General features: G+C 54.8%; 1 protein-coding gene across 13 annotated transcripts in view; it reads left to right on the top strand.

The window, feature by feature from the left end:
• Tnk2 (tyrosine kinase non receptor 2) overlaps positions 1 to 11,313 on the top strand; it is a 37,037-nt gene extending 25,724 nt beyond the window's left edge. For 5 of the 13 annotated variants that reach the window (XM_023704733.1, XM_023704734.1, XM_023704727.1 and 2 more), the window contains exons 7-16: positions 1,039 to 1,165; positions 1,515 to 1,661; positions 1,747 to 1,841; positions 5,106 to 5,300; positions 6,519 to 6,610; positions 7,243 to 7,353; positions 7,912 to 9,236; positions 9,313 to 9,408; positions 9,536 to 9,663; positions 10,624 to 11,313. In XM_023704733.1, the coding sequence (XP_023560501.1) occupies positions 1,039 to 1,165; positions 1,515 to 1,661; positions 1,747 to 1,841; positions 5,106 to 5,300; positions 6,519 to 6,610; positions 7,243 to 7,353; positions 7,912 to 9,236; positions 9,313 to 9,408; positions 9,536 to 9,663; positions 10,624 to 10,630 (2,323 nt within the window). In that variant the 3' untranslated portion in view covers positions 10,631 to 11,313. Of the gene's footprint in view, positions 1 to 1,038; positions 1,166 to 1,514; positions 1,662 to 1,746; positions 1,842 to 5,105; positions 5,301 to 6,518; positions 6,611 to 7,242; positions 7,354 to 7,911; positions 9,237 to 9,312; positions 9,409 to 9,535; positions 9,668 to 10,623 lie in introns of those variants that run through there. The other 8 variants (XM_023704729.1, XM_023704731.1, XM_023704728.1 and 5 more) reach the window with 8 other exon arrangements.
• The last annotated feature ends 12,304 nt before the right edge of the window (positions 11,314 to 23,617 follow it).

Raw genomic sequence — 23,617 nt, forward strand, 5'->3', positions numbered from 1 at the left:
ATATATAGAGAGAGAGAGAGAGAGAAAGAGAGAGAGAGAGAGAGAGAGAGAGAGAGAGAGAGAGAGAGAGAGAGAGTCAGTCAGTCAGTATGGAATGTGCAGGTTATTGTTTCCATTTCATAGATGGGAAAATGAAGCTTAGGGGTCTTACGTGAAAGTCCCTGAGTCCTGTCCCTTTTGAGGCACACAAGGGTCCCGCATGTCTCTCTTACTTATTTATTTTTAGTTTTTTGACAGCATCTTCCTATGTACTTGAGCCTAGTCTTGAACTCATTACCACAGCGTTTTTTTGTTTGTTTGTTTGGTTTTTTCTCGTATTTAGTACAGGGTCTCACTACACAGTTTGGACTTGTAATGATCTTGCTGTTTTCAGCCTCTCAAGTGCTGGGATTACAGTTGCGAGCCATCATGCTCAGTCTTAATTGCTGTCTCAGTGTGCCCTGGGGGCGGGGCCTGGCATGGCACACTGGGGATCAAACCCCAGTCCCTGCATCTTCCTAAGCAGGTGCTTTAATCCGCTGAGCTATCTGGCCAGCCCTCTATAGGGCTTCTTTTGATTCTTTCCGGGGTGCATGTTTCTGTTGCAGCACCTCGGCCCACCCTGGGGAACCTCTTCTGTAAACTCTCCCAGGAGAGGACCTAGAGCAAGTGTGGGTATGCTTGGGTAAAGCCTGTGTGACATTTTCACACATTTGGGTTTTTCCCCAGGCCCCTATCTGGATTTGCTGCCCACACCTTCCTGCTGAAGTGACCCAGATCCCAGGATCTGGCCCAGAGCTGGAAGTTGTCCTCCTACCAGACAGAAAACATCCTGAGACCTTGTCCCTCCCCTCAACCTTCTGGCCACCCTCAACTTTCTGACCAGGACCCCCAACCCCAGCTGCATGTGACAGGAGTCCTGGGCACAGGGTATTCTCCAGGGTGCGGGCCATTTGGTTAGGATGCCCTGCCCCTTCTTGGGTCCTGTATCCAGGCAGCAGAAAAAGCTTGTCTGGTGACAGTGTCATGTTTGTGGGGGCTGACTCCTGCCTCTGCCAGGTGTGCCCCTGAGAGCCTGAAGACCCGCACCTTCTCCCACGCCAGCGACACCTGGATGTTTGGGGTCACATTGTGGGAGATGTTCACCTATGGCCAGGAGCCCTGGATCGGCCTCAATGGCAGCCAGGTGAGATGGGTTGTGCCTCCCATGGGGTAGGTGGGGACGATTCTGTTCTTGGCTGTCATCTGAGGGACCCCTCACCACCTACACCCCATGTCTGCACTCCCCCTAGATGAATGAGCAGAGAAAGGTCACCCAGTGGGCCACGGGAGGGCAGGCTCAGGGCACTCTCTCCCTGCCTTGGGCCCTCGTGTGCTGTTACCTTGGCCTGGAAGCTGGGTCTGAGGCTGTGGAGTGGGACAGGTCTGTCCTTTGGAGGATAGGGTGGCAGCCAGCAGTGACCCTTGTGGGCTGGGATGGGACGGAGGACATGTGGGAGGTGGAGAGCCAGCTGAGCTTGCTGCTGTCCTCCAAGATCCTGCACAAGATTGACAAGGAGGGAGAGCGCCTGCCGCGGCCCGAGGACTGCCCGCAGGACATCTACAATGTCATGGTGCAGTGCTGGGCCCACAAGCCTGAGGACAGACCCACGTTTGTGGCCCTGCGGGACTTCCTGCTGGAGGTGAGGGGTGGGCTGCACAGGGTGTCTCGGCCAGGGGCCTCCTGATGTTAGTCCAGGACAGATGGTCACTGGTCTCTGTCTCCAGGCCCAGCCCACTGACATGCGGGCCCTGCAGGACTTTGAGGAGCCCGACAAGCTGCACATCCAGATGAATGATGTCATTACCGTCATCGAGGGAAGGTAGGGCAGTTCTTCTGTAGGGCTGTGTGATGCACAAAGGCTGGAGGCATGGGAATGGAGATCGCCGCCCTCTCCTGGGGTCAAGTGGCAGCACACAGGCTGTTGGTGATAGGAGGGGGGCAGGCTCTCGAGTGTGGGGTGGGCCCCAGACTTGCTGCTTAACTTGCCCCTCCAAGCTTCCCTAGCCCTTTGCCCGGGCTTCTCCGGCTCTGCTGGTGGGTCTTAGCTGACCTTGAGTTCACAGTTCCAGTAGTCCTAGAGAATCTGTCTTCTGTCACCTGAGTTCCAGGATGGCTGAGGATGTGGGGTTAGGTGACATGAGCTACCTTTGGACCCTCGTGCCTCCCATGGGGTAGGTGGGGGCGATGAGCAGGAGAATCTGGAAGAAGAGTGGAGAGGGAGTTCCTCTGACTCATAACTAGGTGAGGGTAAGGTCTCACAGCTCTCACAGAGCCTTACTGCCTGCTCTGGGGCTTGGGGGCCTGCAGGTTATTGGGTAAATCCTACATCGGCCTGGACAGCTGTACCCACTGTGGCCTTCCCCCTCAGTTCCAGGACAGGACCAGAGCACTGGGAGTGGCATTCCAGTGGTGGCAGGGGTAGATATTGCTGTAGCATATGTGGTGTAGAAGAAGAAAGTTACAGAATGACAGTGTGTGGGTTTGGAGGAGAGGTCAGGAAAGCCTGGTAGGCATGGCACCCTGGGAGCAGCCTAGAAGCGGGAAGAGGAAGGGCGTCTGGGAGCTGCCTGACCCTGCCTTTTCCCCCACTGGAGCAGTGTTTCTTGGGTGACTCCGGGCTTCCTGTGTTTCAAGAGTGAGTGTATGGAGCTGGTGTCCTGGTCCCTGAGAGCAGGCTATGGGAGGGGTGGAAGAGTGGCTCCCTGCAGGCTGTCACAGCCCACCTTGTCCTGCCTTCTGGCCCTGGCCCTCATTTGCTCAGCTGTTGGTTCTGCCTGTGGGTGCTGCCGCCCTTGGTTTAGCTCATAGCTTCCTACTCCAAGGTCACTAGCCTGTCCTGGGTCCCCAGAGCTGCTCAGGAGGTAGGAGGTGAGGGGCAGGAGGCCGCAACAGCCGGTGAAGACAGAGTGAGCCTGGGTGTTGGTGGTGGCAGGGCTTTGACTGGTGAACCGTCTCCACGTGTGCGGTGTGTTCTGGCTTTCTCCAGAGTCACTCTCTTGAGTCTCCAGCTCCCCGTCCTTCCAGCTCTTCGGGTGTTTTACCTCGAGCCTGGAGATTGCCTGTGCCTGTCTCAGACTTCCCTCAGGGCTCTGTGCTTGTTGGCATGCTGGGCAACAGGCAGAGCTCAGCCAGGAGGCCATGTGTAGATGTGAGGCCCTCTGGATGCCCAGTTTCCCAGAGGTCTTGTTTGGAAGGGGAATTGGCTGGTGGCCCCTCTGCATATACTGTCTTTACAAAAGAGGTGAAGAGGCTAGAGGATTTGACCTTCATTGCAGGGCTTTGGCCTTGGCTTGGGCTGCAGTCTCTGTTTCCTGTGTAGGTGAGGGCACTAAGGGGCTGCGTTTTCCTTTGAGGGAAGGACAAGACTGATTCCAGCTGAGAAATGTCTGCAGTGGCCCCCAGGAGGCCTGCAAGAAGTGTGAAGACTGGGCTGGGGGGACTGGGGCCTCTTACTCCCCAAGGGCCCCATGGGCCTCTGCTTCAGTCCCTGAGCATTGCTTAGAGATCTTGCAGGAAGAGAGGGTGTGTGAGGCTGGCTGGTGAGGAGTGGGCACCATGGCTGCTGCACTTTGGCCTGCTGGGCCCGCAGAGCCCGTGTGGGCAGTGAGCTACAACTTTGAGTGTTTCCGTGGTGCCTGGATAGGAGCTCTCCACTAGCTGGGGCTGGGAGCCCATGAGGCCCTGAGGCCCTGAGCTTCTGAATTTTGGTCTGGGATGTGCCTGCAATAGGGGCCAGGGGCTTAGAGGCTCCAGTCACTCTCCAAAGTCACTGTCTTGTTGTCTCTTCTGTAAGGAGGAGGCATCGGTGAGGAGTTGGGCTGTGCTGGTCAAAGGAGGGGAGAGGGCTGAGCTGCCAGACCTGGCCTTGCACACAGCCCTTCTTCTTGGATGTCTTTGAGGAGATGTAGAGAGTGGGTACAATGGGTCCTGGGGAGTACTGGGGTCCTTCAGGGCTTGTGTGCTCCCCCTTGGCTCTCTTGGCACCCCTGTATGTGGTGGGGAGCCTTTCTCTGCCTGGGAGCAGCCCTGCTACTTTCTGGGCCTTCCCTCCATATCCTGGATGCAGGGTGTAGTTGCAGGATGTCAACATGTACAGGAGGCTTGGCACTTCTCCCGTGCCACTGCCTGTCATCTCTAGAAGGACTGTTGTGTCCTCATTCTTGGGGATGGGCAGCTGTGGGAGGTCAGGTGTCCCAGGCAGGGTCCCAGGTGCCCAGACCTCCCTTCCCTGTCTCCCCTGCCCTCATGATCCCATTGCATCTCGGGAGTCATCTGTGTGCCTGTGGCTTTGGGGTGGGTGAAGGAAGGGGCTGATAGAGCAGGCATCTTGGTGGCACACATTTCCCAGCAGCATGATACTCACCCCTGTGCTGTAGCCCAGACTCTGCGCACACTGCTGTCCTGTGTGTACTTCTAGCAGTGGAGTGGGGGACCTCAGCCTTAGGTGTGGGGCAGTCTGTGTGGCTGGGAGACCCTGTGCTTCCGACCCTGCCTGGGTAGGGCTGTGTCCACAAGGCTTGGTCTGTGGTCAGAACCAGGGCTGAGGGCCCACAGTGCGCCCACCCCCGTTTGGGCCCCTGCAAGACAATGGAGGTGGGGAGCAGGGAGGAAGAAGGTGTGGTTGCCACCCTGAGGCAGATTGTAACTGGAGCTCCCTGGGGACCTGCAGCTCCTAGGACCCCTGAAATGGGCTGGAGTGTGGACATGAGGCTGGGAAGGTTGGGCTGGGCCTTGCTGGGGAGGAGGCTGGAGAGTGGAGCTTTGGGAAGGCCGCGCAGTCTAGCTTGGAGTCCAGGCCCTCCTGGGGCCAGCTGTCCTGGTGAGGTGGCTGAGGTCTGTCATTTGCTGTAACCATCTACTCTGTAAGCCCAGACAGTCTGCCTGAGCTCACTGAGGGGGCACAGGGAAGGCTACGGGCAAACTGCCAGCCTGCATTGGGGTGGCAGACTGGGTGCTGCTGGCAGGTGGGCGACCAGCTGCATTATGGAGCTGGCTCTTGCCAAGGAGGCCAGGTTGGCTGGCAGAGAGCTTCGGGGGAGCAGGGTCTCTGGCCTGGCACCCACCACATCATGTCTGCGGGCAGGGCTGAGAACTACTGGTGGCGGGGGCAGAACACGCGGACGCTGTGTGTGGGGCCCTTCCCTCGAAACGTGGTGACCTCCGTGGCTGGGCTTTCGGCGCAGGACATCAGCCAGCCCCTGCAAAACAGCTTCATCCACACGGGGCATGGGGACAGCGACCCCCGCCACTGCTGGGGCTTCCCTGACCGTATCGATGAGTGAGTACCTGGCCCAGACCCCACGCTCCCTGCTGGGCCTCCCCACTTTGTGGACCTCAGTTGGAAACTGCTCTGCTGACCGGTGCTAGGCTGATACCTTCTGTACAGTGCGCACCCTAACAGAGGGGCTTGGGCCCCCCATGAGGCAGACTGCATGCTGCTCAGAGCAGAGCTAATGAGGGATGCCTCCAGAGGTGCTTCTCCCCCTTTCTCAAGGCTGCTGTGCCTTTCCGGGGGTGGAGTGGGGACCCTCCTTGGAAGCCTCTGACCCCAGTTCTGCCACAGTGAAGCAGTGCAGAGCACGGGGACCTCTGCTCCCAGCTACAGAAGGGACCTGAGAAGTAGCTTCCCATGTTTCTTGGGAAAGGCATCATTGCCACCCCTCAGTATTCACACAGGCTCTGTGGCCCAATCTGGCCAATGCTGGGCAAGCATCCACCCAGCTGGGCCTGGGGTCAGGCCACTGTCCCCTCCTTTCTCCCTGGGTGCCAGCTGCAGGGCATGCCTGGGCAGGGCTTGCTGTGTGGACAGAGTGAGGGCTGAGGGCCCCCAGTGCAGCCCACCCAGGAGCTCTGTATTCCCCACACAGCCTCTGTAGAAGATAGTCAGGGCCCAGGGCCACACATGCAGAAGGTCACAGCTTCTACCCTGATGCCTTCTCCTGCAGGCTACTTCCCCATGCATGGGAGGCATGTGTCTGCCCACCTTGTCTGCTCTCCACTGTCACTGCTCCTCTGGTGCAGAGGGGTGCCAGACCAGTCAGGAATGCCACCTGTACTCTCCTCACACCCTGTGCTCATTGTCATTCTGGCCTTCACTTGCCCAAAAGCCATGTACTGGGCCAGGACATGAGGCAGAGTGGGGAGGGGTGCGCCAGCTGCTGGTGCCAGAGGGTAGGCTGTCGAGGTCTGGCCCATGGGGTCCTCTTCCTCTGCCCTTCTGCCGCAGCTGTGGGGCATGGGATAGTAAGTGTGACCCTTGGGCTAGGGCTCGTCCCCGCCCTGTCTCACACCCTGGCTTAGATCTATGGGTGGATGGGTTGGGCAGAATGGGAGTTGGAGCCTGGAGCCCCAGCCCAGGTCTGCTGCTGGGCTCTAAAATGCAGGGGCTCAGGCACAGTGTCCCCTGGATGTGCTGGCCTTTCATTCTGTCTGACATCTATGATGGGTGCCCAGCTTGTCATTGGAGCCACCAGCGCTGGCCTTGCTCTCTCTGCAGACTATACTTGGGGAATCCCATGGACCCCCCTGACCTACTGAACGTGGAGCTGAGCACCTCCCGGCCCACGCAGCACCTGGGAAGGGTGAAAAGTAAGTGCTGCTCCTTGGCGTTCCCAGGCTGCCCTGTGCCTGCTGCTCTGCTTGGGGGATGGTTGTGTTCTGGACTCTGGTTGGGTGTGGGGGGCGAGGTGAGGCAGCTGTATCCGCTGAGGTGGGCATCCTTGCTGCTTCTGCTGTGGCCCCGCCCACCTCGGCTTCCTTCCTCCCCCTGCTCTAATCCGGTTCTCTCCTCTCCTGAGCCAAAGCCCCCGCAGTTCGCAGTTTGCTTCATCCAGGGCCTCCTCCATCTCCTGTGCCCGCGCCTGTCATTGGAGACACAGCTATCCCCTCCTGCCACTTATCACCTCTCATTCATGCTAGAGCTACACATTGCTTGTCTTGTTCACTGTGCTGTCCCCCCGCAACTAGCTCTGCCTCTGCCTGACTCTCTTATCCTCTCCTCTGTCCCCGTCCTGCTGTCTCCTCCTCTGCTGTCCCACCCTGCTGTCCTTGTTTGCATTCTGCCACGTCTCCCTCCCTAACACTCTGTCCTCTCTCTGGCTCTGTCTCCCTCCCTGTCCTCCATTCCCTCCGGCTCTGTCTCCTTTCCTGTCCGGTCTGGCTTGCTGCCTCTCCCCATCCCTGTCCTGTCCCTGTTCCTGTCCGCATGGCCTTTCTTGCAGGGGAGCCTCCACCTCGCCCTCCTCAGCCTGCCATCTTCACTCGGAGTAAGTGGGGCCGCTCAGGACGCCCCTGCCCCCTCTGTCCTCTATCCTCTCCTCTCTTCCCGAAAGGTACACGAGCTGGGGAGGTGGTAGCTGCTGTGAGCTTTTGCTACTGGCCCAGCTGGGCCTGGCCTTGCGTACCTCCCCTGGGACTTGGAGCCTGGGCTTGGGGGAACCCCCTTGTCTTGCTGTGCTGGGTCCTGCCTGCTTTCTCCCTTGGAAGTGGGGGCTTTGCTCTGAAGCACCATCTTCCCAGGGGTTCCTACTGCCCATGCCTGTACTTATGGTGTGCTATGTGGAGGTGGGGAGAGGAAAGGCTACCACCGGTGCAGACTTGGGGTCTCTAGTCCTGAGGGGATATCAGAGAGCAGCAGGGTGGGTGTTGTTGGCTCTGCTATAGAGGATGCCAGGGGAGGCACCCCAGAGGGCTGAGGTGGACGTGTTCCCCGCTGGTCATGGCTGTCTGAATGGGGTGAGGTGTGCTGGGTGCTTGGCAGCCAAGGAGTGGCTGATGGAGAACTGGCAGTGAGGCCTGTGGGCTACTTGGCTCTCTTCCCCGTGCCCTACCTTCCCGTGGCCTCTGCTCTACCTGATGTGATCTCTGTTGGGGTCTCCCTTTCCATCCAGAGCCTACTTATGACCCTGTGAGTGAGGATCCAGACACCCTGGCTGGTGACTTCAAGAGGCTGGGTCTTCGGAAGCCAGGCCTGCCCCGGGGGCTGTGGCTATCGAAGCCCTCAGCCCGGGTTCCAGGCACCAAGGCAGGCCGTGGGGGCAGCGAAGTTACCCTCATTGACTTTGGTGAGGACCCTGTGGTCCCAGCCCCTCGGCCCTGTGCTCCTTCCCTGGCACAGCTGGCCATGGACGCCTATTCCCTGCTGGACAAGACTCCTCCCCAGAGCCCCACACGGGCCCTGCCGCGGCCCTTGCACCCCACGCCGGTGGTGGACTGGGATGCCCGTCCACTGCCTCCACCACCTGCCTATGATGACGTGGCCCAGGATGAGGAGGACTTTGAGGTCTGCTCCATTAACAGCACATTGGTGGGCACCACGCTGGCGCCCGGGCCCCACCAGGGTGAGACCAACTATGCCTTTGTGCCCGAGCCCGTAAGGCAGCCCCCAGCACTGGAGGACAACCTATTCCTGCCCACCCAGGGCGCAGGCCCGCCGCCTAGCTCAGCACAGACGGCCCAGATCTTCCAGGCACTGCAGCAGGAATGCATGCGGCAGCTGCAGGTCCCCACAGGCCCAACGGCCCCCTCACCTGGCCCCAGGGCCGACGACAGACCCCAGGTGCCACCCCGTGTGCCCATACCCCCTCGGCCCACACGCCCACGTGTTGAGCTATCTCCAGCTCCATTGGGAGAGGAGGAGCTAGGCCGGTGGCCTGGACCTGCATCCCCTCCTCGGGTACCTCCCCGAGAGCCCCTGTCCCCACAAGGCTCAAGGACGCCCAGCCCACTGGTACCACCCAGCAGTTCCCCACTGCCTCCCCGACTCTCAAGCTCCCCTGGGAAGACTATGCCTACCACCCAGAGCTTTGCCTCCGACCCCAAGTATGCCACCCCTCAGGTGATCCAGGCTCCTGGCCCCCGGGCAGGGCCCTGCATCTTGCCCATTGTGCGTGATGGCCGGAAGGTCAGCAGTACCCATTACTACCTGCTGCCTGAGCGCCCGCCCTACCTGGAGCGCTATCAGCGCTTCCTTCAGGAGGTGCCTAGTCCTGAAGAGCCTGCCCAGCAGCCTATGACCCCCCTGTTGCCACCGCCTAGCACCCCAATCCCCGCGGCCCCCACTGCCACTGTGCGACCCATGCCCCAGACTGCCTCTGACCCCAAAGCCAACTTCTCCACCAACAACAGCAACCCTGTCATCCGGCCACCTGCCTTGCAGAGGGGCCACTTGGGGGATGGTTTGGAGACATCGCGGCCTGCAGACAAGGTCCAGATGGTGAGTGGAGCTGGCTGGGGGGCAGGCAGGGCTGGGGGCCCAGTGCTGGCACAGCGCTCATGGGAACTGTGTCCAGCTACAGGCCATGGTACATGGAGTAACCACAGAGGAGTGCCAGGCTGCCCTACAGAGCCACAGCTGGAGCGTGCAGAGGGCTGCCCAGTATCTGAAGGTACCACTGCTGCCCGCTGCCCTGGCACCAGGGCCCTGAGATTGCCACTGCCCTTGCCTGCACTGACTGCCCCGCCCAGCAAGTGCTCCTTTGCCTTGGATCCCACAGAGCTGTTCTCCGCCTCCAGGTGGAACAGCTCTTTGGGCTGGGGCTGCGGCCAAGAACAGAGTGTCACAAAGTGCTGGAGATGTTTGACTGGGACCTGGAGCAGGCTGGCTGCCACCTACTGGGCTCCTGTGGCCCTGCCTACCACAAGTGAGTGCCTGTCCTGCTGCTGGCGCCTGGGACAGGTAGGGATGGGGCAGGAGTCATGAGCTGGGAGCAGCTCCTCCTGAGAGCTAGGAAGTCCGGCTAGTGGGGGCAGCTTCCTGCACCTCCACAGTAGCCCCTTTGGGTCAGACCCAGGGGTTTACTCAGATGTTTCTTTCCATGTTGCTGTTTAAAGTCGTGTTTAAAATGTTATTAATGTCTCGGCACTCACAGAGGACTGCTTGAACCCAGGATTTTGAGACTAGCCTGGGCAACATATCAAGACCCTGTTTCAAAACATGCATTCATACATATGTGTGTACATAATGAGTGTACATGCATACATATGTACGTAGATGTAGTTGATGGCTCTTTAAGACATTTATTTGCTTTTGTCTATTTAAGACAGGGTTTTAACTGTGCAGTTCAGCCTAGCCTTGAACTAACTTTGTGGCCCAGGCTGGCCTCAGACTCACAGTGATCCTCCTGCCTCAGCCTCCTGAGCACTGGAATTTATATAAGTAGTGTGGAGTGAATATAAATACAGACTTGAAATCTCTGACAGAGTAGGGGCACAGGTGACACCAGCTCTGTCCTAGAAGCCAGTGCTATGGACTGAGGGGCCTGGCTTGCTGGGTAGACTTGAGGCCAATGGCCAGGGAGCCCCGTTGTGCTTGTCTGTGTGTCCAGCTGGACATGGAGGAAGCCGGATGAGGGAGGGCGCTGCTACCCATACCAGCTGGTCAGTGGGAGGTGCTGTCTCCTGACTTTCTTCCTCATTTACATCAGGAAAGTCTAAGGCTTTCTCATCCCTCAGTCCTTGGGTGCTGACAGCAGTGCTGTTGTCTCACCCCGGACAGCCCATCTCGGCGTGATAAACTCCAGAATTATACCTTGAGCTGCAGGTGTTCAGCCCGTCCCGATACCAGCCAGCCTGTGTGATGGGCCTGGACTCTTCCCCCCCAGGCGCTGAGCATCTGGAGAGTGCGGGTCTGCCCTGAAGGAGTAACGTGAGCTGTGAACGAGCCAGGCTGAGGAAGCTACCTGCCCAGGCCGGAGGACCTGCCTTGCTGTTTTCAGTGCCAGAGTGAGGCTGGCGCCCACCCTGCCCCTCTTTCACCCAGTGCTGACCTGCTCACTTGGGTTTGGTTCCCAGTGTCCCCACCAGAATGTGGGAAGGGCCCTGTGAACTGGCTGGGACATCTGAGCCTGGGCCAGGCCCTGCCCAGGGGACCAGACTGGAAGCCAGTGTGACCGGTGGGAGATACATGCCTACACAGAGAGGCCGTCATTGGGCTGGGAGCCCTGCAGGCCCCAGGGGTCGGGCAGGATTCAGTTTCTGCCCACTGTGGACTGTAGACCTATTGCGAGGCTCTGCCCATCTTAGAGGATCTTGTGCCTGGAGATAGCCAGGGTGGTTCAGGAAGCGGAGAAGAGGTGCCAGACTTTTCTGGCAGGGACCAGGGCCCAAGGCCCCATGGTTGGAAGGAGACCAAGGGCCAGCTGCCCTAGGCGGACACCAGTGCTTCCTGTCTGCACCCAACTCTTCCTCTGTGCCGTTCTGTTTCCCACCAGCCTCTGTCGCCAAAGCTGCTGCCCCAGCTATCAATATCTGCTTCTTCCAGAGAAATAAAAGTTAGTTTCTATTTTATGTTACTCGCGGGTGCCTGCCTGTTTCTTTGCTTGGTAGTGAGCAGGGCAGCACCACCTGTCGGCAGAGGGAGGAAGTGCAGGCCTGGAGGCTGGCAGTCCGCTTGGTGCATTTGTGCAAGGCAGTGTACACTGCGGAAAGTAAGATAAGTCAGTTCACAGGAGCACATCCAGAAAGGTCAGTAACAAGAAAGGGTTTGGGATGTAGAATGACCTGGGTGCTGTGGTGTAAGCCTGTAATCACAACATTCTGGGATGTTGAGGTAGGAAGGTGACAAGGTTTTAAGCCTAGCCTTGACTTACTGTTTTCCCTCAGAAAATAAGGGGAGCTGGAGATGTAGCTCAGGGCAGGTTTTTGGGAAATTACTAGGTAAAGGATGTTAGTCATATGAGCTTTGTAGATTACAGTATGAAAGTAAATCATAGAAACAAGCTGAGGATTTGGATTTACTAAAAACATGGGGGTTAGCTCAGGAGGACAGCAAAAAAAAAAAAGTGGCTCAGGAGGAGAGCAATTGCCTGGCATGCCGAAGGTCTTGGGTTTGATTCCACACACGCATGCGCACAGGCTGTCCTGGGTGGTCCTGACCAGTGTGTTAGGCTCTACGCTGATTGTACAGTGGGCCTTGGAGCTCACATGCACCTTGATTGCTAAGGAAGGAATTTTAAGTGATCTTTAAATGCAATTAAGAAAAATAGCCAAAACACACACCTGTGACCACAGCACTCTGGAGGCTGAGGCAAGAGAATTTCAAAATGGTCTGCACTGTATATTGAGGCCCTTGCAAGAAACCAAATAGATTTTGAAGGTTGTTGAAAAAGCTGATCCAGGCTTGCCAGCATGGGAATGCAATCAGTGAAGGTGTTGACCACAGTCTGTGCCCCTTCTAAGACCACAGTCTTTCAGGAACTAGTGTGTCATTGGAGCAAAATCATGAGTGTTGTGCCATCAGTGCGTCCCTGAAGAGGTGGCTTCTAGGAGCGGATGTAGTGCTGACTTGATAAGGCAAAGGCCACGAGGGGATACTGCAATTGCTACTCTCCTGCCTCAGCCTCCAAGTGCTGGGAACACAGGCATGGCCACCATACCATACCCCAGGTAGTTATGGTGATGTCACATGCTAACAGCTCTGGAGGCTGGGTCTGCAAGCATCTCCAGCGATTAGTATTACTGAAGTCTCCTGAAACAGGGAGAACCCTGGGGGAGAGGATCTTTGCTGCAGGTAGCACTACCTCATAACAGCATGTGGACTTAGTTTCAGAGGAGGGAGGCCTGAGACTAGAAAATCATTGCTCAATAAATCACAGAACGGCAGGGGAGATGGCTCAGTGGTGCAAGTGCCCACCTGGCAAGCGCAAGGTCCTTAGTTCAATCCCTTTACCAAACAAAACAACAAAATGAAGGCCAAGTGCTGCTGGCGCAGGGAAGGTGCTCAGCTCAGGGAAGTTAAAGGCCCTCAGGTAAAGCACTCAGCCCAGGGAAGCTTGGTGACAGGTTTACCCTTCAAGAGCCAGATGGGAACCAGGTAGGATCTAATGTTAGCGATAGGGCCTGACGTGGGGCGCTGTGCAGGACCACACTGAAAACCAGGGGAAAAGCCAGGACTACCATTGAGCATTTTAGTATTTTTATTATTTTTTGTTGAGACAGGCTCTTCCTATGTAGTTCAGGTTGGCCTTGAACTCACTATGTAGCCCAGGCTGGCCTCAAGTATGCAGGAGTGGGTACTCCTGCCTCAGCCTTCCAAGGGTTGGGATCACAGGTGTGTGCCCCTATATTTGGACACCCCCAGAATTTCTGCCTACACTAAGGACCCCACATATGGGGTCTTGGAGTATTTGTCCTGTGATTACCTTCACTTGGTCTACTTTTTTTTTTTTTTTTTAATTATTTATTTTTATTTATTACATTTATTTATTGTGTGTGTGTGTGGCCAACTCAGCCCACCAGGGGGCGGGGCTGGCTGGCATGTGGCGCTGGGGGATCGAACCGTGGTCCCTGTGCTTTGCCAAGCTTGTTTCAAGTAGGTGCTTTAGACCACTGAGCCATCTCTCCAGCCCCACTTGGTCTACTGAGGTATCACCCACGTGGTTCCATGGGTCAGACGTTGCTTCCCATGGAAGGCTGCATAACGTGCTGTGAAGTGAGTGTGTCACACTTCATTTACCCACTTGCCTCCGCCTTGTGGCTTATTGTGAACAATGCTGCTATGAACACAGGTGCGCAAATACCAGAATTCCCCTTTCCATTCTTTTGGACATAGACCCAGAACTTTGGGGATTGTAGGAGAATTCCACCTTCAGTGTTCTGAGGAAGCGCCATGCTGCTTCTCCCGTGCCTGGCAGTGCACGTCCCCGTCCCCACCAACTGGGCGTGGTGCTCTGCTTCCCTGCACCCTTTCAGGGCTGGTCATTTTCAGCTGGTATGAGGTGGTATCGCATGGGGTTTTGACCTGCATTTCTGTGGTGGTTAGTGAAGTTGAGCTTGTTTTCATATGTTTGTCGACTACTTGTATATGTACGTATGTGTGTGTGTGTGGTGCTGGGGATTAAGCTCAGGGCCTTCAGGTATGCTAGGCAAGTGTGCTATCCACTGAGCTACACTCCCAGCCCCATTTACGTATTTTTTGACAAAAATCTATTCAAGTCTACCTTTCTTTTTTTCCTGTTTTTAGGAGCGGGGGTGGTGGGGGATTGAGCCCAGGTCCTTTGCACTGAGCTACATCCCCAGCCCTGTTTATGTTTTGTATTCTGAGACAGGGGCTTGCTAAATTGCCCAGATTGGGCTCAAACTTGTAATCTTCCTGCCTCAGCCTCCCAGTGTGGGGTCGCAGGCACGTGCTACCATGCCTGGCTTCCACATTTTAGTTGGGTTGTTTGATGTTGTTTGGTATTTCATCTTATCCTTCATCATTGGCATGTTGGGGTTCAGGGCTAGCCACACACCTGTCCCAACATTGTCAGAGTCCTGCTGTCATTGCCCTGCACCCAGCGTGCCGTCCCAGCCTCGCCACCTGCCCCTGAGGAGCTGCGACTGCAGGCGGTTCTTGGTCCTGCCAAGCCCTCCCTGCACTGTGTGACCAGAGAAGCCACCTGTACTGCAGCCCTCGGCACACCCAAGGCCAGCACCCACCCTGGCTCTCCTGTGCCCTGGCTACCTGCGGTTACCCCGGTGGGAGCTTAAACCCCAACCCAGCTGGGCCCTGCTTCTGCCCTGCCCTGCGGTGCCAGGCACTCCGTGGCTGCACTTACCTTCCCAGAGGCTGTGTCCTGGGACCTTGGCTGGGGGCCCTGCGTTCTAGGAGAGGCAGGAGGTTAATGTCAGTGAAATGTGTCCGAGTCGGACCCCAAAAGCCACAGCTGGGGGCTCTGCACTGTGCTGAGGGCCCCTATACACTTAGCACTCAGGTCAGAGGTGCACCTAAGAGATGACAGGAATGTGGCTGGACACACAGGCACCACATGGCCACATACCAAGAAGTGACCCTGCTGCTACTGGTGGTGATATTTTCCAGATTAGTCAGTTCTGGAAAAGTCAAGTTTGTCTTAAAACTGCCAAAAATTTTTTGTGCCCAACTGCTGGGGCATACGCATACTGGTATTCCCAGTTCTGGGAGGCTGAGGCAGAAAGATAACAATTTGTAGCCCAGCTTGTCTCAAAATAAAAAGTTTTAAAAGGGTGCAGTGCAAAGACCCTGGACTCAGTCCTCATCACGGCAGCAAAGCAAAGCCCTAGTTTGTCATAGAGTCCAGAACCCAGGAGCTGGCCTCACTGCATCTACAACCCTGATATTGAGGGCAAGAGGTCTTTGGGCCCTGCACTTTCCATCAGTAGCCTCCAACACAGCACCCCCAAAAGTCCTGCTGCTGCTTGCCTAGTCCTGCAATAAGCTCCATGGGTCAGTGTGACTTCTTTTCCCAGGGCTAAGAAAGGCAGGTTCAGAGAAGATCAGCAATTTGTCCAGGGCCACACTGCGGGTGTCGGGGCCAGTGAATCTGCACCTGGCTAGGCTTTGCCAAAGCCCGCTTTGCCTATGGGTGGCCTCACTGGTGTCAGTAGGGTACCTGGAGGCCCAGAGTCACTACGTGGGACCCACCTCTGGGTGGAATGATGGCTAAGGATGGGGTGGGACTCGCTGGGCCCGAGGAGACTCAGCTTCATTGCCCCTGCTCTGAGCCAGGGGTGGCAGATGCACCTCTGCCCTGGAGTCCCAAGTGGTAGTCCCCTAGAGAGATGCACCAAGATCTGGGGTCCAGACCCAGTGCCTGGGGTGTCCGGGCGTGCCCTTGCCGGGGCTCCCCACCCCCAAGGAAGTGCTGGGCATCCAGCTCCGATGCGTGCTGTCCTCACATGTCCCCATCCGTACTGCCATGGCCACCTGGCATCTGACATGTATATCCACACCCCATCCTTTCAATACCTCAGTACCTCTATGTTGATTTAATTTTGCAAAAATGTGCAATAGTTTAGTCAGAATGGCATCTTCAAGATGTGACTATTGTAGCATTCTCCTCTTATTCCTTATGTCAGGGGAATAAAGCATTCTCACTTATCTTCAGATCAGTGCTTCTCATGGACATAGATGCAAAAATATTCAAGACCCTGGGAGGGAGGGAAATGGGAAGCATCCTTTAAAACTGTGGTTGCCACTTGGGGAGGCTGAGGCAGGAGAATACATGGTTCCAGCCCTGCCTGGGCAGCTAATTGAGTGACTTTGTGTGATGCTGTCTCGAAAAAAATAAAATTAGAGGTGGAGGAGGAGCACGACAATGATGATGACTGGTGACCAAGGGAAGGTGGAGAGGAGGCCCTCAGGCTGGGAGGAGATGGGGACCTTCTGGATGGCCAGCAGGTGGCGCAGGACTCAAGACCACACAGAGTGGACCAGGCTTGCAGGGAGGAGTTAAACATGGCTCAGGGGGACCGAGACCCAAGGGTGGGAATCCCACAGCAGGAGGAGGAGGGAGGAGGCTTTCTGGAGGATGAGGGGCTGGGTGTGGGCTAGGAAGGAGGACAAGGGACTTTCCTCTCGCAGGAGGTAGGACGCAGGCTGCTGCTAGGGCCACCTGACTCCTGCAGCCTTGCCATGCAGTGGCATACACCTGTGATCCCAGCACTTGGGAGGCTGAGGCAGGAGGACTGCTGCAAGTTGGAGGCCAGCCTGGACTACATAGCAAGATACTGTCTCAAAAAATAACAACAACAACAAAAAAAACCCAGTAAAATAAATGCTAAGAATGACATGTGACAGAGAGTGCCTCTGGTGGGTGGCCACATGGCTTCACCAAGGAAGATCTTTCTGTAGGGATGACATCCAAGGAAGGTCTAAATAGGTAGTGACCAACCCAGTGGCTGCGGCTCAGCACCTTCCCTGTTCCTGCCTGGGGGTGGGGAGGACAGAGAAGCCCCACAGAGGGACAGCACCCGTGGGAGTCTTCCAGGGCAGCTCCCAGCTGGGCTGTGAACAGAGTGGACCTTGCCGGGGTTGGGAGGAGAGGGAGGGACAGATGAGAGGAACCATGGTGACAGCTGGCCCATATCCTACAAATGCCACAAACCTCAGAGTTACACACTGTAAAGTGGTTAAAAGGGTAGGTTTTGTGTTGGATGAATTTTATCTCAACATTTGCTTATTGTAATCATCAAGAAGTACATTTTGACTTCTCCAGTAATTATATAGAGTGAGTTTCTTAATGAGTCTCTCTTTTGGTTTTGTGAGACAGGGTCTCACTGTGGCAAACTCATGGCAACCCTCCCGCCTCAACCTCGAGTGCTGGGATCATGGGCCTGGCTCTCCAGAGTGCTTTATTGAGATTTTATTTATTTATTTATTTATTTATTTTGTCTTTCAGTTGAAGTTTAGTTTTTGGTTTTGGTGCTGAGGACCAAACCCAGGGCTTCCAGTTTGCTAGGCAAGTGTTCTACTGAACTAAGACCCTAGCCCCTTTACTGTGACTTCAGTACTTCAGGAATGAGGTTCTGTTCTGCACCCCATGCTGGCATTTGGAACATCCCCTTGGGCCAGTGCAGCTCAGGCAGAGCGCGCACAGTGTGCTCGAAGTGAGGTTCCAAACCCAGCACTGCGGAAGCCTCTGCCACTGAAGGGGTGGAAGAGCCACATGGTCCGAGGAATCCTGTCGCATGTTCTGCAAGTCCAAGAAATGCAAACATTGGGTCTCTTTTTACATGACTTTCCATCTTTTTCAATTTAGAAACCGAATTTGTAGTGATCCTGTTTTCAGCCTCCCAAGCACTTGGATTACAGGCCTTACATTTTGATCTTGGCTTTTTTGTTTTGTTTTGTTTTTTTGAGGCAAAGTCTTGTTCTGTATTCTAGATTGGCCTTGAGCTGTTGGCAAGAACAACAGGATGGGTATGTGTAGTGTGAAAGGGAGAATTTTGAGGGGATTCATGGTAATGTGTCTTTTTTTGTAATGTGTCTTTTACTATAATAAAAATTTTCAACTGTTTTTTTGGAGACAGAGTCTTGCTATGCACAGTAGCCCAGGCGGGCCTCCAATTCCCTGGAATCTTCCTGCTCCAGCCTCCCTAAGGCTGGGATCACAGGTGTGTCTCACCACATCTGGGTCTTTCATTATGATAAATTTTAAAATTTTAAATATTCACCATATATTTGATCATACTGCATAGAATCTTTTTGTATGTTGTGCTGGGGATCAAACCCAGAGCCTTGTGCACACAAGACAAGAGTTCTACCACTGAGCCACACCCCCAGTCCCTTTTTTCTTCTCTCTCTCTCTCTCTCTCTCTCTCTCTCTCTCTCTCTCTCTCTCTCTCTCTGTCTCCCCTTTCTTTCAGTCTTTCTTGAGACAGGTTCTTATTATGAGGTCCACATTGGCCTTTGGAGAGCCTCCTGCCTTAGCCTACTGAGTTCCAGACTCACAGGTGTGCACCCCCATGTCTGGCTTGCAGAGACTCACACCAACATGTAATGAATAGGCTCATACATGGACCCGAGAGTGGATACAAATGTATGACCTAGATGTCCGCCGGAGCCATGTTTTCCTGGTGTCTAGAAATAAAATTGGGCCAGGCCCAAGACCCTGAGGTCAGGACTTCTTGGGCTCCTCCCTGCACAAGGAGTCCTGCTTTGTTCCCCACCATGTATCAACCCAAGTCTGAGATGAAGCTTTTGCTGTGCATCACCAAACATCAAGCTTCCTGTGTCCCCTGTCCCCATGCTGACCCAGGGCATCCCTGCTGCTGCTGCGCTCCGAGACATACCCAGGCTGCTCTGTGGGTTCAATCAACGCCAACCCCAGGAGCCTGTATCGGCATGGTGGTTGGGAAATGTGGACACTTCCTGTAAGTTGGTGTTTGTCCTGGAGCGGGCCATGTAGACCATGAGGTGACCTTACAGTGCTACGCTTGGGTCTGCAGTGGCTCTGGGCCTTGTGGCCGTGCCCCTCCATCCTGCATGGAGGCTGAGCAGTGGATTTGTCCTCAGGACAGCAGGTATGAGGGGATGGCCTGCCCCAGACACAACATGCCAGCTCTTGGGGAGGAACAGTTCTGTGAAGACTGAGGGCCCCAGGAGAGAGGAAGCCAACAGGCCGGGGCAGACACCCAGCTGGTGGGAGCCCCGTCTATGCATCCCAGGAGGAGGCAGGAGCTCCCATATACAGAGATGGGGCTGGTGACATGGGACATCGACGAGATCTAGTCCTGTAAGTAACAGGCTCCCCGCCCCTCCTGCCCCCAGATTATGGTGAATGGAGCAGAGGGAAATGATCATGAAAGTGACATTTGCCGAGGACCAAAGGGCCCTATGGGATGGTCACCTTAGCAGTGGCAGATGCCAGAGGTTCTGGGGTGGGAGGACACAGGGAGGAAAGGACATACAGCACAGACAGGGAGGCTGAGTCAAGGAGGTACAGTTGAACACAGGTGGGACAAGTGCCAGTAGGAGGGCATGGGATGGGGTGCATGGGTGGGGGAGGGTCAGGCAGGCACCAGGAGCCAGTAGGAGGATAGGTGCATCCCCAGCCCTGAAGGCCAGAGGTAGCTGTGGCCCTGTCCAGGGCAGGACAGAATGGGGGCTCCATTGGCTGCCACCCTGGGAAGAGGGTGGCTACAGGAGGGGGTTCCAGGTAGTGACAACTTCAGTAAGAGCCCAGGTGAGTGGCCCTGCTCCTGCTGGATGCCATCCTGGCCTTGCTCTGGGTTGTCTGAGGCCCTGAGGGGGTGGGGACACTGCAGACCCCTCCCAGTCTCTGCCCACGGCAGCCAGGTTCTGTCCTCTGCCGCACCCAGGGCCTGAGCACACAGCCGTTTCCCTCTCAACACCCCCATCTGCTTATGGGAGACAGGACCTGGGACAGGCCTGTCATCCTCCCCTGTCCCCATCAGGGCTCAGGGTATGTTCCCCACCCAGTTCCCCACCCAGCTTTGAGCAGCCAGCTTAGTTCCTTGTTCCTCTTGGCAGCTGGGGTCCCCTGTCACAGCCCCAAACACTCCAGAAACCAGAGACCCACCCAGCTGGACTCAAAGCCCGACAAAAGGGCCGGGCCTGGCCAAACTGCTTTCACAGAAAAAGAAACTGAGACTCACAGCTGGAAGCAGAGCCGGTGACTCCTGACTCCTGTGACCTCCTGGCCACCCTGGACCCCTCAAAAGCACCCATCAGAAAGCCACTGTAACCAAGGTCTAGAAGCCACTTCTCCTGCCGCCTGCCTGTGATGGATGGTGACAATAGGGAGGCTGCTGTCCCTTCTCTGAGTTGCCTCCTGGGCCTGGGGCCATCAGCCTGACTTCACACAGGCCACTGGGTTGATGGCATTACCTCCTAAGCTCTAGGGTGTCCCCCACAGCCCCTGCCACCCCAGGAGCCCTTCTTCCCTCAACCTGTTATTGTGATACTGAGGCATGTGAGGAGGAAACCTCAAGACTTTGATCAAGGGAATGGGGATAGGACCTGGGTCACTGACTATCTCTTGGCTGTGCTCTGCTTGGCCGTGTCCTCTCCAGGCTACCCTGTCCCCACCCACCCTGCGGCCCTGGCGCTGTTCTCTTCCTCCTGTCACAGGGTCTGTACTCCTTTTATGAAGTGACAGCGAGTGTTTGGATTTGGAATCCGACTGAGATGGGTTCTGATCCTGTCTGCTCCTGCCCGCCTGCCTTTGCTGCATTGTATTCCTGCCCTCAGGGAAGTCCTGGATCTTCAGATCCCTCCGAGTGTCCTCCAGTCACCTGCCACCATGCCGCATACATAGGTGCCTGTCGGTCTCGAAGCCTGCAGTGAACCTAGCACGCTCCTCTACCAGCAGCCTGCAGGTCTGAGGTTCCGGCTCCTGCCCACTTCCTAGCCCCCATTCCCCCATCTCGCCCCTTCGACCTCTAAATCTACCCCAGGGCCTTGGCACACTCCCCTGCGCTCAGCAGCCCGGCCCCCCCTGCCAGGCTTGCTCACGCTGCTGCGGTCCAGCTGAGTGGCCCTCTACGTCCGCCCCGGTCACATGAACGCCACCACAGCTCGTCCCTAGTGCTCACCCCACTTTTTCCCTGCTTTCTGTTCCCAGCCCAGCTGATGAGAACGGAGCCGCCTGAGCAGCTCGCAGCCATAGTCTCCTCTGGGCCCAAATCCAGGGTTCACACACATTTATTTCAACAACAACAAAAATCTTAACTCACTGTATTTTTTTTTTTTTTTTTTGGTGGAACTGGGGATTGAACTCAGGTCCTTGAGCTTGCCAGGCAAGTGCTTATTCCACTGAACTATCTCCCCGGCTCCCTCACTGTGCTTTTTAAAAAGTGTATTTATACAGGGTCTCACTACAAAGTTCGGACTTGTGATCCTCCTGTTTTCAGCCTCCCAAGTGCTGGGATTACAGGCGCGAGCCACCACACCCAGTCTCAATCGCTGTCTCGGCATGCCTGGGGAGCGAACCGGCCGCTGCGGCATCAGCTCGCTGTTTAATGTCCTCGTTTGTTAAACAGGCTGATAGACGCCTGCTGCAAGAGTTCCAAGGATTAGAATTAATGTCTATGAAATAACTTGTTAGGATTTTTTCCACAGTAAAGAGATAAGAAAAATAAAAGAAACCTTTATTAACTCCAAAGACTCAGAGGATCGAGGGCAGATGGGGCAGGTAGATCCTCTGACCTGAGACAAAGCCAAGGCTCTTATGGACTTCTGTTAAGGGTGGAGCTTGAGGGGATGTTTAGAAAAATCAGAGGAGCTGACTAGGGTCTTTACTGTGGCGTCAGGAAAGGTGAAAGGACATTGCACCCTGGACTGGGTTGGAGGAGGGGAGGCAGTCTCTGGGAAGATAAGCTGTTGTTTTAAGGGCTTCGGCCATATTAGGTGACCACCATAATAATTCAGCAATTCATACTAAGGCCAGAACCTATCATAATTGATCTTTAAACTGTCTTTTAAATGCTATGGGAGCGCACTTGCTGTACGCAAGGACCGCACCCCTCACGGGGAGCGGGCGCCGCACGCGTGCAGCTCGAGTCTTCTGACATCCCCGCAACCTCATCTCTCGGTCCCCTTCCCATTTACGGAGGACCTATCTTCCTGTTTCCTATTTTCTATCTTGCATTTTGCCCTTTAATTTATTTATACAGTATTTTGGGTTTCTCACAGAAAAGAAGTCCTACGCTATTTAAGCCTGCTTGTCTGACTTGCTGTATTTAGCCCTGTGATCTCGCGGAGCAGCCACTGCTGCAAGCGCCTCCAACACGCGCTTCCCGACGGCGATGGCGAGTGGCGCTCCCTGTGCGTAAGGACCGCCTTTGCTTTATCCATTCACCTGCTGATGGCCATCCAGGCTTTTTCCAAGACTTACCTATTAAAGAGTTGTGCTGCTATAAACATGCGTGCGTGTGTGTGTATCACCGTACTAGGACCTCTTTAACTTTGACTTTTGTGGGAAGATACCTAGGAGGAGAATAGCTGGGTTGAATGGAATTTCTTGTTTTAGTTTTTTTTTTTTTTTTAAAGATTTTAATTTTATTTATTTGTGTGTGTGTGTGTGGCCAGCTCAGCCCACCAGGGGGCGGGGCTGGCTGGCATGTGGTGCTGGGGATTGAACCACGGTCCCTGTGCTTTGCTAAACTTGTTCTAAGTAGGTGCTTCAGACCACTGAGCCATCTCACCAGTCCCTTGTTTTAGTTTTTTTGAGGACGATTTTTAAATTACTGTAATGGACAGACAAAAATCATTTACATCTATGGTGCATAAGATGATGTTTTGATTTATGTGTGCAATGGGGAACAGCTGGCTCAGGCTAATCAACACATGCATTACTTCACATGTTTATGATCTTTTAGGGTGTAGACGGTACTTAACATCTACTCTGTCAGCAATTTTCAAGTTCACAGTATGTTGTTATTAACTAGAATCACCAGTGAAGCAGATTTCTCCTCAATTCTCCAAACCTCCCAGCCTCCAGGGACCCCCATTTTACTATTTCTGTGAGCCCCATGTTTTGGGGTCCTGCCTATAGGTGAGGTCATGTGGTGTCTGTCTTTCTGTGTCTGGCTTATTTCACCTGCCATAACATCATCCTGATTCCTCTGTGTTGTTCCACAGCCGGGTCCATTCCTTTTCCATGGCTCAGTAGTATTCTTCTCTGTGTAAGTAACACATTTTCTTTACCTGTCATTGTGTAAGGACAATGGTCGATGCTACCTCCTGGCTGTTCGCAGATGGTTCTGCTCTTAGTGTAGCTGTCTGGCCAGCCTCCTGGGTTCGTGTCCTCAGATTCTTCCCCAGCAGTGGTGTGCACGGATCACACGCTAGTTCTATTTTTATTTTTTTGAGGCACTCCCGTATTGTTTCCATAAGGGCTGTATTAATTTACATTCCGCCAAGAGTATGCAATGACTTTCTTTCCACCACACCCTTGCCAACTCCTTTTATTTTTTTCCTTGTCAACTCTTATATCTTTTCAGCAACAGCCATCCTGTTGGGTACAAGATAGTATCACATTGTGGTCTGAATTTTCTTTTTTTTTTTTTTTTAATTGTATTTATTTATATGTGTTTGTGTGTGTGGCCAGCTCAGCCCACCAGGGGGCGGGGCTGGCTGGCATGTGGTGCTGGGGGATTGAACCGCGGTCCCTGTGCTTTGCTAAGCTTGTTCTAAGTAGGTGCTTTAGACCACTGAGCCATCTCACCAGCCCCGTGTGGTCTGAATTTTCATCTTTTTGCTGATTAGTAATGTTGATCTTTTTTTTTTTTTTTTCTTCAAAAGCCTTTGGGCCATTTATATGCCTTCTTTTTGAGAAAAGTTCAGAGACTTTGCCTGCCAATTTATTTATTTACTTATTTAAGACAGGATCC

Source organism: Octodon degus, unplaced genomic scaffold (assembly GCF_000260255.1).
Source record: "Octodon degus isolate 3935 unplaced genomic scaffold, OctDeg1.0 scaffold00203, whole genome shotgun sequence".
Lineage (NCBI taxonomy): Eukaryota > Metazoa > Chordata > Mammalia > Rodentia > Octodontidae > Octodon > Octodon degus.